Source organism: Odontesthes bonariensis, chromosome 14 (assembly GCF_027942865.1).
Source record: "Odontesthes bonariensis isolate fOdoBon6 chromosome 14, fOdoBon6.hap1, whole genome shotgun sequence".
NCBI classification, from domain to species: Eukaryota; Metazoa; Chordata; class Actinopteri; order Atheriniformes; family Atherinopsidae; genus Odontesthes; species Odontesthes bonariensis.
In genome coordinates, this window is record NC_134519.1 from 1,590,431 (window position 1) to 1,606,933 (window position 16,503).

Here is a 16,503-nt window from a genome sequence, read left to right on the forward strand (position 1 = left end):
ATCCATCCATCTTCTAACACTCATCTGGGGGATGTGGGCCCCAGTCAAATAGTAAAAGAAAAAAACAACCTGCTGTTGGGTTCCCCTGAAAAAAAAGCACGATACGATGAAAGTAAGATGGTTGGAAAAATTCTTAAGACTTCAGAAAAGGCAACCGCTGATGAGAAAATGAAAATTGGACCACACTGACACTTTGTGGCTAACCCATTCATACCAGCCACTCCTGCTTCTAAATGTTATATGTTTACATTTATATTTCGTGAAAATGAACCCTTTCTGTAGCTGAGAGACATACCGCCTTCTCGTGGATCATTGTCTCAGGGTCATGTCTTTGACCACTGTCCTCCACAGTAACAGCTCAGTTCATGAAGACCAAATTAAACTTGAATAAAAATGTCTCTGAACCTGGGCCTCCACATAGCCTCGGCCCTGCTAATCTGACCCTTTTCATGTTATCAGCTGGTCTCTTGTTGTGCCTCCATCTTTCTGTTTAGCTTAGAGCTTAAGTAAAGTTACTTACCATGATGATGGTGCTGATGAGTGCAGCATCACTGACATTTCTAAAGCTTCCATCAGCCTGAATGGAAACAGAACACAGCAGGAGGAGGAGCTACACAGCTGAATATGAAAGGCTTCATGTTGTAACTGAGGAGCTGCTGTGTTCTCTCTGCTGTTCACTCAGTACAAGTGAAAATAATGTTTCTGCTTTTCATTTGGATGATGATCGTCTCCTTTCAGACGGGTAAGTCAATAGAAGATGGAGCCAGATTTTAAAATGGAGGATAAACATGAAAAACATTTAGTTGATGTTTGGATTCCCTTTTTATTAAACTAAACTTAGATTACAGAGAAAGAATTCAAATCAAAAGATCATGCTGAAATCTGTCTTTGTTGTTTTCAGGATCCTCTGAGGATTTACTGACACCATTTAAAGATGCACTGATGGGTTTGGAAGAAGACGATGTGACTCTCTCCTGCAACTATTCAGGCTCTGTAAATTATCTCTGCTGGTACCGACAGAATTGTGGTTCAGCTCCACAGCTTGTCATCGGAGGATTTTCAGATGAAAAAGAAGAAAGGTTTTCTTTAAAACATAAGAAAGAGAAAAGGGAGTTTGATCTGGTGATCTCCTCTGCTGCAGTGACAGACTCTGCTGTGTACTACTGTGCTCTGCAGCCCACAGTGACAGGAAACACCAAAACTCTGTACAAAAACCTTTGGCGCAAAGACAACACAATACTCCACAACATCCACTAGAGGGACTCACACACTGTTAAAGCACTGATTGTTGAGTCAATAGACTGATGACAAAGACAACATAGAAATGAAGAAGTAAAGATCAACGAGATCTTGATCTCGTTTTTCACCAACCTCGAATTGGAAATCTTAATGCGCTCATACGGCGAGTTTCAATACGTTTTTAGAAAGAAGTGCACCGTTGCAGCAGCAAAAGTGTAAGTTTAAATGTAGTCCTTTGCAATCACAATAATATTACAGGGGAAACTGCTTGAATGGTAGCCCATTCATTTATTTCATTTAGGTGCAATCCCGCAGGGGAGAAGCGCACTTGGCAGCAGTTTAAGATGAAATATAAAAACATTGTTCAAACAGGTGAGACCTCGGCATGGAAGTACCTCATTTTGATCATGTTTTACACTGTAAAATAAATATTAAGTGGCTATTTGACTGTGCAGTTATTTTATTCCCAACATGATGCTGTTTTCACACACATAAACTGTGTCTTCTCAGCTATATCATGTTCTGTTAAATACTTAAGCCTATTTAAACTTACTGAGCCAACAGAAAGAAGGCAGATGCCCGTAAAACGGGTGGTGCCCAGCACCACCACCTCTAACGGAAGGCCAGTGGCTGAGGGAATCCACCCCCAAGACACAAGTGCCTTTATAAAATATAATATATCATTTTTAAGCCTATTCATACAAATATTTATTTGTCTTTTATGTCTTTTTTTCTTTTGTCCCAACAAAATTCTGATGGTGCCGCTCAAAAAGATAATTGTCTGTAAATGCAAAAATCTATGCGCGGTCTGATAACCATCTCCGATGAATATTTATTTCTCTGCGCAGTAATGCTGCACCTTCATCCACGGGATCATTGTCAAAAGGACATGTTCGTGAAAAAAGTCGCCTCCTACTGTGCCTAATGGACTTCTAGAAGTAGAAGAACTCGCTCTGCTGACTGAATGAATGAGGAAATCAAATGGCGTGTGTGGCTGAAAGAGGGCGGAGACAGAAAGAAACTCAAGGTTTCTTGAATAAAACCTGGTCCCGACCAGGTTAGGTTCAGAGAGTCTGTTACTACGGTAACTGACCGAGAGGTTAAGTTACCTCTCTTTGTGAAACAGGCTAGAGTTACCCCTCTTTCTCAGGGTTGAGTTACCTCCCTTTGTGAAACGGAAAACTCAGGGTTTCCCTCATTTCAGGGTTAACCAACTCAGAGTTTTCACTAAACCTGCTACGTGAAACGGACCTCTGGAGTTGCTCGACATCGAAGAAGAATAGCTTCTTTTATTGGAGTTGGCGAAAATGCAAAGGAGGAAGCCACACAGACAACCGGAAAGGCATACCAAGGACCAATCACAGCTGCTTTCTGTCTGTGCACTTCCGCTTGAGCTCTGCGTGGGTTTGCGTCCGTCCGACGTGTAGTCAGGATTTTTCTGAGGTGCACGAGAACGCGCACGGAGCCTCTGCGTGGGGGAGTGGTCAAGATTTTGACGCTCGCAGAGGCTATGCGTCCGAGCGTCAGAGGCTTTGCGTCTGAAGCATAAATCAGCCTTTAGAACTCCAAAGACATGTTGCTTTACCTCTTTTTGCTTCTACCCCCCTGCACCAGCTTTTCTTGTTGCTGCTGTTTTTCTCCATCTCTCTGCAGGAGGGTTGTTAGTGGGATGGGACACACCTGCGCCCAGAGTGTTCTACCTTTGGAATTGCCGCCTCAGCTTGCAGTCTGGTGGCTCTCTCGTTGCTGTCACCTAGACAGACAGCACCTGAGCAACATGAGCTCCTCCTATAGTTTATGTGTTTATTTTGCACATACACCACCACATGCGTCCGTACATACATTACACCACTGAATACTCATGTTTCCTTGGATCCTAAAGTGTGCGTGTTCGCTTCGTTTGAGTTCAATACGGCAGCGGTCTCCAACCTTTTTTGCCTCATGGACCGGTTTAATGTCAGACAATATTTTCATGGTGTGGCGGATAAATACTACAAAATAAAACGATACAACCAACACAGACACTGTGGTATTTAGTAAATATAATAATAAACTTGAATCCACTGTGTACTTGTTTGTAACTTTATTAGCAGCGTCCTCCTGATATAACGACTCTGCCTCCTAACGCTCTCTGGTCGCTATGGTAACGCTTAAACATGCCTTCAAAATGCAGCTTTCTTTTTCTTGGTGGTCACAGCCTCTTCTTCTGTCTCCTCACTGGGAAGCACCTTTCCAAACACGCCTGTTTTTGACTCATTTTGCTCGGTTCGTGGGTTTAATATCAGCGTTGATGCATCACGTGATCGAGACGAGAGCGAGTCAAGAACAGATGGATGGAACGGAGAGAAACAAATGGCTTCAACTAGAAAGATCATTTATTTAATCCTAACAGGTATTAAAAAGTGAAATACAAAACGACCCCACACAATGCCTTCAGCCAGGCCCGTGATTCCGAGTCGGAATCAGGCTTGCGAAAAAATGTAAACAACGGAGGACATGAACATTGCCTCTTCGTGGCTGGTTTGTGGTCAAAGCACTCTATCTAACCACTCGTTCAAGTGCTTTCTTGAGTTTGTACAGCCAACTACTGCACGTCGTTCCCGAACCACTTTTTCTCTTAAGGTTTTCCATCCTTTTTCTCACTCCTTCGATATCGGAGCTAGCTAGCAAAACAAACCGGAGCCCGCCAGAACGGAAGTGGAAAGCATCGACGGGAGGAGTTTAGGAAGTAGAGCGGAAACTGGTCAAAAACTTGTTTATCCATAGTATGCCAAACTTACACATATTTGATCAAAAATCATCAAAAGGCTCTTCAATGCTGACTTTAATAAATTCCTCATCTGTGTGAGTTTTTCTTGTGGCATGTCAGGTTGGATTTTTGAATGAAACTTTTCCCACATATTTTGCAAGAATATGGCTTCTCACCTGTGTGAGTTCTCATGTGAACACTGAAAGCACCCCTTTGAACGAAACTTCTTTCACATTCTTTGCAAAAATATGGCTTCTCACCTGTGTGTATTTGCACATGATCAGCCAAACTATTACTCTGACTGAAACTTTTCTGACATACTTTGCAAGAATATGCTCTACCTTTAGAATAGCTGCCTCAGCTTGCAGTCTGGTGGCTCTCTTGTTGCCGTCACCTTGACAGACAGCACCTGAGCAGCATGAGCTTGTCCTATAGTTTATGTGTTTCTTTTGCACATACACTACCACATGCGCCCATACACACATTACACCACTGAATCACTGATTTTCAGATGATCTGTTAAATTACTTATGTTTTCTTTTAAAATAAATTAAGTTTTCTAGCCCGCCACCTCGTGTCTGTCTCCCTCTATGTTGCAGTCAGTGAGCCAGGCTGTAACAACAGGTAATGGGCCCCGCCCACTGAACTTCAGCTCATCCAATGACATTATTTCTTCCTCATTCTACTGCAGTGGAAGAACATTGTTCATCTGCTGTCTGTCTGGCTTTAAAAACTCCAAAGACATGTTGCTTTACCTCTTTTTGCTTCTATCTCACGTTAAAGCTGCAGTCTGCAAGATTTGTTGTTGTCATACGTAAAGTCCTACTTTTTGGCATTTTAAGAGTTTACATGATCTATCAGAACGCTTGAAGTTGAAAACGGTGACCTCCGTAGTCGAAAAATGCAAGAAATGCTTATTTTTTAACCGAAAAATAAAAAGTTATTCAACTTCCTGTCCCGCCCCTTCAAAACACATGAGAACTCGTGCACGTCTACGTGCACGCCAGATGCGCCTACACGACTCCTCATTCATCAACTCACCTGTCATTTGCGATCATGGAAGACACAGTAAGTAGACTAGCCCGTAATGAAGTTCAATAGTCTAGATAAATAAGTGTGGGGACGAGCCTACCTTGTATCACGCGTGCACAATCGGTGATTGACAGGCAGCAGAGCCCAGCTCATAACCTGACTGGTTACCTTTTACCAGTCCGGTCTGCAATTTTGTAAACAAACCTGCTGGCTTTGGAGGGACCTAGCGGGACATATAGGGGACCTAGAGAACTCATTTTTTTTTGTATTGGGGTATTTAATGTACTACTTTCAGAATCCCCGGACAGTTCCAGGCATTATGCTTGAAAAAGAGTTGCAGACTTCCGCTTTAAAGGTGAGTTTAAGAAGGGGGATTAAAGTTTTGTTGAAGCTGTTGCATTAACCAGATATACAGACTGCATTTCACTACTTTTCTTCTTCCTTTGCTCTGATAGAATGAAAATCATGTTTGGATCATCTTGTAAATTAATCTGACAGAGTTCTACAGTTGATTTAGTTGTGAATGTCCACAGAGTAACACTGTACAGGTGACATTTCCCACTGTCTTCTCCTCTCAGCCTCATGGATAGTGTTAGTCTAATGGCTTCATTTTCTCTACTTTTTCCAGGACTAATAGCTGGAGACACAATCTCTCCTCAACAAGATGAAGTCAGTGGAAGAGAAGGACAATCACTCTCACATGTACATATCAGACAGATTACAGTGGTGTTTTGCTTTACTGGTACAAACATCATTCTGACCTTCAGGCTCCTCAGTTTATACTCCTGAAAGGAGCAAAAGGCTCCACAGCTGAATATATTCCAGATAATCGATATGGCTCCCAAACATCAGCTACATCCACTGAACTGACCTGAACTCGGATATCTGACTACTCTTCAAAGAGGAGGGAAGTGGTGTTCAAACCACAGCTTCATATCAGATGGATTCTGCTAATTCCTGTTTTATCAGAGTCACTGTGGTTCCAGCTGCTAATGAAACACTGTGGGAGGATTCACATGAGCAGCAGATCCACATCAACAAGAAAACAACTACATGATGCTGCAAACACTCTGGATTTGATCAGAATTCATGTTTATGTTTTCAGACAACTGATCTCCATCCAGTAGAACCACAGTTCGTGACTTCAGTATGAATCTGGTATTCTGACAATTTCACTATACTAAGATTTATTGTTGGAATCAATACATGAGATCAGGAAAACAGCAGGTACTAATCACTGTATACAGTACTAGCACTTAGTCTGATGATGATCATAGTTAGAAAAATCATTTAATCCATCAGCTTTAATAACCAACACTAAAAGAAATACTCATCATCACGCTTTGAGAGAAATTAAACTTTTTTACAAAAAACCCTAAGACACACAATCACAATCCAAAAATGCAATTTACGGTATATGATGTGTTAAAAGTTGAATTTAATGGAGTCAAGTTAACATCTAGTGACTCAATAAATTTATGAAATTAACATAAGAAAATTATGACAATTTTAAAAATTGGTTCGTTTTAAATTAAAAATTGGCTTCCCAAAATACCTTTAATTTGCTACTGACACAGAATATCTGAAGACAAATGTCAAAGATTAACTCGTAATTGTAAGGGAAGATAATTATGGGATCCAGATTGAATAATTCTGAGGAAACCTTTCAGTATTTAAAGACATTATGTACAATATACTGAAGGTGGAAGAGCTAGAACACATCTGTACATGTCTTAGAATCCTCATGTTTCATTGGACCCTATCCATAGTATGCCAAACTTACCCATATTTTATCGAAAATCATCAAAAGGCTCTTTAATGCTGACTTTAATAAATTCCACATTTGTGTGAGTTTTTCTTGTGGCATTTCAAGTTGGATTTTTGAATGAAACTTTTCCCACATATTTTGCAAGAATATGGCTTCTCACCTGTGTGAGTTCGTATGTGGTGCAACAGGCTAGTACTTGAACTGAATCTTTTTCCACATATTTTGCAAGAATATGGCTTCTCACCTGTGTGAGTTCTCATGTGAACACTCAAAGCACTGCTTTGAGTGAAACTTCTTCCACATTCTTTGCAAGAATATGGCTTCTCACCTGTGTGTATTCTTTTGTGATACTTCATTAATGATAAGTAAGAAAATCGTTTCCCACAAGTATTGCAAGCAAATGGTTTCTTCTCGTCTGCGTATATAGTTATATGTCTATTTAATACTGATGAAGCAGAGTTGTGAGAGAGGAGCTGGTTACTGTTTGGTTCTGAATAACTGTGGCCACTTTCCTCATAAACAGGAGTTACCATAAAAGTATCAGTCTCCTTCTTTAGAACAAGCACTTCTCCGTCCTGACTTGTGCAGAGTTCATCCTCTTCCTCTTTAATTTGTAGAGGTTCTGGTTCCTCTCGGTCCAGAGTGGATTTCCTATCCTGGTTACAGAGCTGCTGGTCAGTGAGAACTTCCTCCTCCTCACTGACAAATTGTTGTGGGAGGTCTGGAGTTACAGAGAGACATAAGAAAAAGCGTACTGCTGTAAACACATATAGTCTTGTTTTATCAAATTAAAGATCTGAATGAGTAACTCATGAATTCTTACAGTCAATCTGTTAATAGTTTCTGAATGATTATTTATGACAACAATACAGTAAAGGAATGGCACAAAAGACAAAAATATCTTGTGCATGTGATATTCTTAAAGAAATTACAATAGTAAACTAGAAAATTTCTGAAGAAATTTAGAAGGGGCCTGCCAAAGTGTGCGTATCGCTCAACCAATCACGGCTGCTCAGGAATGGTTCGCAAGGCCTAAAGAAGAAGCATTCAAGCCTAAACGGCATCAAAGGATGACATGGATGCTTCTTCTTAAAGCGCCGAACTGTCCCTTTAAAGAGACGAACTGTCCCTTTACAGAGGCGTTCTGTCCCTTTAAAGCGGCGAACTGTATCTTTAAAGTGGCGAACTGTATCTTTAAATCGGCAAAGGACTGGGTGGGCCACTAATAGCCTTGTTTCTATGGTAACATTTAACTGACAGCTAAGGTGCCCCAGCTGCGGCTACACTAATTATATGAGACTCAGGCTTCTCAGAGCCAAGAAAACCTCTACGAACAGATGCTTCCCATTCGGAAACCGTAAGAGCTACGGAAAAAATTCTCGCAGAATGAGCGAGGGACGCCTTTGGACTTCAATATTCCTGCGTTTCAGATCTGTAGCACATTCACAGTGAAAGCACAGATGAGAGAAAGAAGGGCTGCAGGAGCTGCTGAGATTCTGAGAATTGGATGAATTAAAATGGGGATTTGAGGTCTTTGAACCCCGACATCACTTTGCTCTAAGGGGCTCTGAGAGCAAACGGTCAGCCCTATATGAAATATGAAAACATTTTATGAATCCCAACATGCGTGCCTATATTATGACAGTACATAATGGCATTGGAGCGATATTTGTAGGCGTGAGGGCGATTCGAAAATTAATCTGAGGTCAGAACTCTTGCTCTTCCCACACTCTAATGAAATGGCAGTTGTGCTCTAAAAATTCAAATTTTTCAGATTTTGGCCAAAACTTTGGGTCGCTTGGAGGCATGCTGTGGGAAATCCGTAGCAGGTATCGACATGGCGTCTTCACTTCTGAACACAGCACGGACGTATCTACAAACTAACATTTTAATGGCGTTTCTAGGTTAATGCATGATGACACTAGCCTGGCTGACGCGTCCACAATCTCGATGAGATGGTGGTCTGGGAACTAGGTGTGCATTTTCTTGTATTTGAGGCGTGGTTTACGAATGCCTAGAGCCGTTTATTGGGCGCTACGAATGTCTATCAAATGACGTCAGGTTCTTCCCATGCTGCTTTGCGCGCGATTCATAGCCAATTGTATCACTTATACCAGATGACGACAGAAATTCGACGAGGAAGAAGAAAAAAAAATGGAAAACAAAAGTAAACTTGCGCTCTAAGCTACTCAAATTGACAACAAAGTAGGCCTATATGCTATATTCTACATGAATTTTTATGTTGTAGAGTTGTGAATTTATTTTAATAATGGAGAAATTGAGCAGCCTTGCTTTGTTGTCTACAGTAGTAGATCAACCCTCATCTTACTTTGAAGCTCCCAGCTCCCAGAAGTGACGTCAACGAAGCTTTAGCAGCAGAAAAGCTATCAGGCTTGTGTTGATGATAATAATAAACTCCTGGACTATGTACAAACTTCCAAATGCATCGTTTTGTGAGTACAGACCATATTTGTACAACTGTAGAAGTTTCGTGTCATGACATGTGATTTTAGTGTGGTAATTTTGGAGATACTGCCAGGGTCCGTTAGCGCTTGTACTAAGCTATTCGGGATAACTCGGTAACTCAGCTGATGTTCAGCCAATATCGGAAAAACTTCGGGTGGGCTACTTGGCTGGATGTCACGGTTCAAATGACCCTAGGGTGGAATCTACTCCGAAACACTTTCTAAGGCTGCATTGAACGGTAACGTTGTGTCCGCTGTCATGTTGGATTAACGCTCTACAAGCTTCGGTGTAGCGCATAGACGTCGTCATCGTCTTGCTGCCCCCCCCCCGTTCTGTGATTGGTTCCCAAACTCTAGCAAAAATAAGGGCGGTGGTTTCCAGGCTGACTTTGCAGTGAGAATGAAATCGAGCGCAAAGCAGCATGGGAATTCCCAGGCTATGATGACACAGTAACTGCTCAAAATTTAGGGTTTTTTATGATTTTTCCAGGTCATCCCCGTTTATTCCTAGGGGGGCTTTGGGGGGTTGTTTTTTGCTTATTACGTCACCATGGTAACTCCAATCTTCAATAAAAGTAATAGCCCGCGAAAACTCATCGAGCCGGTCGTTTTGATATATATATATTGTTGGGATGTGCGGGCCCATAGGGCCCGCATTAATGTGGACGGAAGAATAAATATATATATAAATAAATAGACAGACACGTTTTCAATGTTAAATCCCATAGACTTTTGCCAACGGAATAGTAATAGGTGCCTTGCCATGCATTTGCATGGAGGCACTGCATAGCATTGCGAAGCTCTCCTATGCAATGCTATGGCAGGCCCCAACAATGATCAATATAAACTAAAAAAAATACTGTACTTACAGATGGTCACAAGATTCAAAAGTTATGTCAAGATGGGTGTGGACGGTAATCAGTAAAAAACAGTGAAACGTTCAATACAGACAGACTGCAAAAGAGAACAGTATATAACAGGTGTAATGCTACAGATGGCAGTAGTATTAACATATTTATAGCAACACTATACATAGATGTTAAGTGTAAATGTGTGTACCTGTTACACAGAAGAGCTGTTTTACAATGATGTGGTGAAAGAGAACACTGTCAGAATGAATGAGCTGTCCCTCTGGGGTGTGATGGGTCGTTTGTCATGAGGAACAGTTTGTTCAGTGACCTCCTGAACTTTAAAGTGTCAAACATCTTTAAGTTCTGTTCAGTGATTTTTCTGGCCTCATGGATGAGTTTGTTGAGCCTGCTTGCATCTCTGGCACTGATGCTGCTCCCCCAGCAGACCACAGAACAGTAGATGCCACTTGCAAACTTGGATTGGTAGAGTAATGAACTGTGATTCCCAGACTTTGGTCCACTGACTCTTGCTCCCTTGTGGAAAAACAGACATTGCTACTGTCCTTTCAAAAGCCTTTAACCACTCCAGCTCTACATTAAAAGTTATGGTAAGTATGGTAGTGTAACTGAGAAAAAGTAGAACAACTGTAAGTCATTACAATACACGACGAAGAGAAAGGGCAAATTCTCCCGATGGCCTTCATTTTCTAAACTAAATTTAGCTCGCTGTGGGTCACCATTTGGCAGCTAACTTCAACTTTACCTCAGAAGCTAATCTTGAGAACGACATGGCTGATAAATTGGTGTCTTAGTTCAGTTATTCTGAGCAGTCAGAATGACAAACTGGCTTCTTCCACATTCCAGTGCAAACTGAATGTACCAATTCACAAAGTCTGCAGTGTGCTCCAAAATGGTTCTGGTTCTGGCACCATGTTGCAACACAGACCGTGTTACGCTGCCCTGCTCCTTGTCTGATGCAGAAGTGATGCAATGTAAAGATCCAATGTGCAGCAGTCGCTTTGTGACATTTTGTAGTAGTCAGACATGACAAAAAGGTTGAAATCACTAATTTGATGTCTAAGCATTTGGGTCAGTTTGATATGTGTACACCACAGGTTTTAACATTAAAAATATGCAGTTTTATGGAGCTACTAATGTGTAAGTTAATTTAGACCATCACAGTGTTCCATACCTGCTGTGTGGAAGTGTTTTTGGGGTATCCAGGTAATATCCAGCGGTCCGCACCAATGACCAATCCCATCTTTATACTGGATCGTACGATTATCCTGATTCAATCCATGCTGCTCTCCCTCCGTACTGGTGCAGCCCCCCTTCTGTTTCTTCTGAATCTGTGGTTCTGGTTTCTGCTGGTCCAAACTGGAGCTCCTGTCCTGGTTACAGAGCTGCTGCTCAGCACCAGCGTCCTCCTCCTTATGCACATGCTGCAGTGGAAGTTCTCGAAGGACAAAACAAATACAAGAAAAACATTTAGAATATGTTTTCATTTGAACTTCGGCGTGGTTCTATAATTCATAGCTCTAACATACGCAAATGAAATTCATGTCTTTCAGCTACAGTGTGTATGTTATCCAGCACAAGAAAAGACAGACCCACTGGTACTTTTCAGAGCAGCTACTTCAGAGATTCCTCAAGAAAAGTATGTTTTTGGTTGAGAGGGCAAGTTGACCCTTTTCAGCTTCCCCAAAGACCCAAAAATCTCCGATCAGTGGATGTGGTTTTATTTTCCTGCCAGCAACAACAGCTGGGAAAAGGTTTGGATTTGTTTGCTTCACTTCACAGATGACAGGTTTATGAACAAGAACCAGTACAACGCTGGCTGTGCAGGGAGACTGAAACTGGAAGTCGAGGTTGTTCCAACACTAAAAGGACACGAGTCTGAACCTTCAAATGTCTGCGTTGCGTTGGAATCAGACGTATGAACGGATTGTAATACAAACATCATGGTTACACCGAGTAAAAAGGTAGCTGGGGGGGGGCTACGGTACTTTGTGTTTATATATGTGTACACAGGACAACTGAATGTAACCGTTCAGTTACTCACAGCTGCAGGTACTGAGCAGATTTACCAAACAGAGACGTCCTGCTGTGATCTTTGATGTTCTGGTTCTGATTCTGGGTCCAACATGTATGTCTGGATCTCTTTTTCTGATGCTTGGAAACGTCGTTGTTTTCCTCAAAGTGTTCGCTTTTTTATGTGTTGTTGTTGCTTCCGAGCCAGCAGCTGGAGTAGTGCACGTACACCGGCCACCGTCATCTCTTTCCCCGCCCCCTCGGCAAACCTCCAGATCAAATGACTGCAAATGATCATATCATGTCCTCTTTAAACCAGAGTTCTGATTTGTATAATCTAATCACTTCAACACTAATCCCAGAACGGTTTAGGCCCAAAATACATCTGTGATATGTTCAGAGAATATAAAGCCAGCAGAGCTCTGAGATCATTTCTGTTCTCATGTGTCTATGCATGAAATATCTTTTAACTTATCTAGACTGTTGCCTGTTTTTAAATTCATTTAAATGATTTTATTTGTTTCTTTGTATATTCTTTTATGTATTTTTAATGCTTTTTGCACTCCCTGCTGCAATGCTTTTATTTTATGTAAAGCACATTGAACTGTTTGTACATGAAATGTGCTACAGTCCCTGACAAAAGTCTTGTCACTTATCCATTTTGTAGAAACAACAGCTTATAACCTGACTTTTAATTAATCCATTGGTTTTAGAAATGGCTCATATGAAAGCTAAAACCCTCCCAAGTAATGTTTAATATACTAAAATAAATGTACTTCACTGAAGAAAGATTGATCATTTAATGAACACAGAAAGGTCAGATTTTGACAAGACAAAAGTTTTGTCGCCTACAGATAGTAATGTGAAAATTGAACAAATAATTTACTTCAAATACAAAAATATGTTGCATAACATCAGTGAATTAAGTAGTGGTGCTGTGAGATCCATATTCAATATCTTGTATGACTTCCATGAGCTTGAAGGACTGCGTCCATGCGGTTCGACAAGGATTCATACAATTTATTGATGAAGTCATCAGGAATAGCAAAGAGTGCAGTCTTACATGCCTCCCAGAGTTCATCAAGATTCTTTGGTTTGGTCTTCCATGCTTCTTCTTTCATTCTACCCCAGACATGCTCAATAATGTTCATATCTGGTGACTGGGCTGGCCAGTCTTGGAGCACCTTGATCTTCTTCGCCTTGAGGAACTTTGATGTAGAGATGGAAGTATGCGATGGAGCACCATCCTGCTGCAAAATTTGACCCCTTTTATGGTTGGGAATGTAAGAGGTAGCTAGTACTTCTTGATATTTTAGGCTATTGATGTTGCCTTCCACCCTGCAAATCTCTCGCACACCCCCATACTAGATGTAACCCCAGACCATGATTTTTCCGCCACCAAACTTAACTGTTTTCTGGGTGAATCTTGGATCCATGCGGGCACCAGTAGGTCTCCTGCAATATTTGCGGCGGCTGTGATGTAATTCAACCGAAGATTCATCTGAGAAATCCACCTTCTGCCACTTTTCCAGCGTCCATCCTTTTAGCAGGCTGTGGGCCTTGGCAAAGGCCACACGTTTTTTTAATTGCCTTTTGTTTAGTGCTGGTTTCTGGACACTGACTCGACCATGGAGGCCATTTCGAGACAGAATTCTACAAACTGTTCTGGTTGACACAGGGACTTGAGGTGACCAGGCCTGGTGGAGCTCTGCTGCAGTGGAAAAGGGGCTGGCCTTGGATTTTCGAACCAACAAACGGTCCTCCCGAGCAGTTGTCTTGGGGGGTCTGCCGGACCTGGACTTGTCAAAAACATCTCCAGTCTTTTCAAATCTTTTTCTTATTCTTTGTACTTGACGCTGAGACACATTGAAGGTGTCAGCCACCTCAGCAGTGGATCTGGTCTTCAGCCTCTTGATAATCAACGCTTTGGTCTCAGGGTGAATCTTAGGCATGTTGTCAATCTTAGGTCAAGTTACAGTTGATGTGAAGGTCTGGTGTGCTGGGGTTCTTTTTATACACACCCACTAATTGATTGATCAATTATTGATCACAGGTGTGGCTGTAATCTAGGATTGGGGACATCATATGACAAGGTGACAAGACTTTTGTCTTTGCAAAAACTGACTCAGTGGGCTTTACCAAGCTGTAAACGTTAGAATGCTTTTCAGCAGTTTCATTTGGCTCCAAAACATTATTTCAAAAGCTGTTGGGATTGAAATTAGCCATTTTTTGTAAAAAAAATTGATTAGACATATATTTGAGGGGCACTTAAGGTCAACTTGTACCTAAGCGACAAGACTTTTGTCAGGGACTGTATATAAATAAATTTGATTTGACTAATATACAGACTTGATGCACTTTCAGAAAAACACACAACATGACAGAGTTTATGTTGCATTTGACACAAATGTGGACAGAAACATACTGAGCAGCAGAGTCTGACGTATATATGTTTGTATTTACTTCCTGAGAATGGCGCTGTTAACTCATTGGCTGCCATTGACATCTATAGACGTCAATTTAAATACAACCGTTGACTGCCAAAGACGTCTATAGAAGTCAATTGCGTTTTTTAACGGAGCGGGCTGGGGGACAATCTAGCGGAGTTTGTCACTAAATCTTAGGCTTGTAAACACTAAACAGAGAATATACTGGCAAAATTACCCGCAAGGTGGCAGCAGTGCCACTTTGGATGGGAGATGAGTAAAGATCACATAGATTGTAGAAGAAGACTGAAGCGGCTTTGAAGCCAATGAGACTAATCAAAATGTTTGTAAACTATAATTGCCAAGATCGGAGAAGGAGAAAATGTCGCCGGCGAGACAAAACAAAAAATTTAGGCAGCTAACGCTCGAACAGAGCCTTCTGTGCAGCAGAAGTAGTGTACCACTACTATCCACCGACGAGATACCCGGGCCAAGCGGAGAGAGTCGTTGGCGTGCGCGTATTTCACCTCAACGGAGCGCACCACCAGACAGTTCTGATGACTCAGACAATGCTATGCTATCAAAATACCTTCTCAGTGTTGTTTTTGCTGTTTTATGGAAGGAAACCACTTTTCAGATGTTTGAGGTGTCACTAAAGCAAAAAATGTTAGCATCAAAGTCACTGTTCTGCTTGACAGGTTTCTTTGTACAAAAAGCTTGTTTTCGCCATTGTTTTGGTCAAAAACAGCTGTTTTTGGTGAAACCAACCTATGTTCTACTGTCTATTACTAAAGGACTGAAAATGGTAGAAACTTTCCTGATGAAAGAAGAGAGTCTACTCTTTCTTTTGGTAATTTCGGTGTGTACATAGTCATAAGACACTTTTCTGTGGGTCTTGGAAAATCAGTCAAAACACTGTAAAACACTTGGCAGTATGGGTCTCTACACTGAAAATGGCTGGCAGCCAATGAGTTAACAGCCACTGAACACCTGCCAGGTGCACCTGGAGCACTTCATTTAAAGTCTGTTCCAGTGGAGATGATTGAAGGTCCTTTAACGGTGTCGGAGTTAATGAAGAGCAGCGTTAGATGAACACAGATAAGATTTCCTTTTTGGTTCTTAGAAAGATGAAAATACCAACCAAGAAAACTGCGGTTGGTGCATCACTGATTTTAACTTTGAAAAGAAGAAATGAGGAACCGATTCTGTCAGATTTAAATTAAATTATTTTAGTTTTTAAAAACCTCAGTAAATTTGAACAGGAAACAAGGAAGTCAGCTCACATCTTATATATTTCAGTTTAACAACCACGTTTTAGCTCAGTCAGGTTCTCCTGTGTCTTCTACACACTGTGAGTTTAACACTAAATGTTTCCGCTTTTAAACACAGATGCATTCATGTTATTTCTGTCTGAAAGTAACAGCAGCTGCACCGTAACTTTCCTCTGTGAGTCTGAAATAAATGTTAATAAATTAGGATTTTTTTTAATAACATTCAGGTTTTAACTCACTCAGCCCATCACAGTGTTCCTTACCTGCTGTGTGGAGCTTTATTTGGGGTTTCCAGGTGATATCCAGCAGTCCGCGCTGACGGCCGATCTCCTCCTCGTACTGGACGATGGTTTTCTCAAACTCTGAGAATATTTCTTCAGCAGCAGCAGTTAGTCGCTGGCTGATAAACTCTCTCAGATGCTGAACTGAAGACATTGTTGCTGCTCACACTCAGATATTCAGCTCAGACAACCCGACCGTCCTCCTGCTGAGTCCGACACGAGGACAGAAAACAGCACCAACGATAGCGTCTTGTTTACTTCCGGCGGAAGTCTCGCTTCCGTTTCTTCTTCATCGTATTTATAATGGCACTAAACGCATGCATGGTTAGTTGCTGCCACCATCAGTCTGGATTCACGCAGGAACAGACCGATTGAAGGTAAAAAAAAAAA

The 16,503-nt window shown here is 41.4% G+C and overlaps 1 protein-coding gene across 1 annotated transcript; it reads right to left on the minus strand.

Moving 5' to 3' along the window:
• Window positions 1-6,190: 6,190 nt before the first annotated feature.
• LOC142398544 (uncharacterized) lies at window positions 6,191-16,354 on the minus strand. Its single transcript, XM_075482585.1, has 3 exons — window positions 16,096-16,354; window positions 11,297-11,560; window positions 6,191-7,509 (listed from the first exon to the last, which is right to left on the minus strand). The coding sequence occupies exons 1-3, from the start codon at window positions 16,265-16,267 to the stop codon at window positions 6,848-6,850; spliced, it is 1,098 nt and encodes a 365-aa protein (XP_075338700.1). The 5' UTR covers window positions 16,268-16,354; the 3' UTR covers window positions 6,191-6,847.
• Window positions 16,355-16,503: the final 149 nt, after the last annotated feature.

Excerpts from the sequence above, each read along its gene's own strand:
- LOC142398544 (XM_075482585.1), bottom strand. The coding sequence starts at position 16,267 with ATGTCTTCAGTTCAGCATCTGAGAGAGTTTATCAGCCAGCGACTAACT. Across the intron at positions 11,561-16,095 it reads AATAAAGCTCCACACAGCAG|AACTTCCACTGCAGCATGTG; the intron begins GTAAGGAACACT and ends TTGTCCTTCGAG. Across the intron at positions 7,510-11,296 it reads AAAACACTTCCACACAGCAG|ACCTCCCACAACAATTTGTC; the intron begins GTATGGAACACT and ends CTGTAACTCCAG.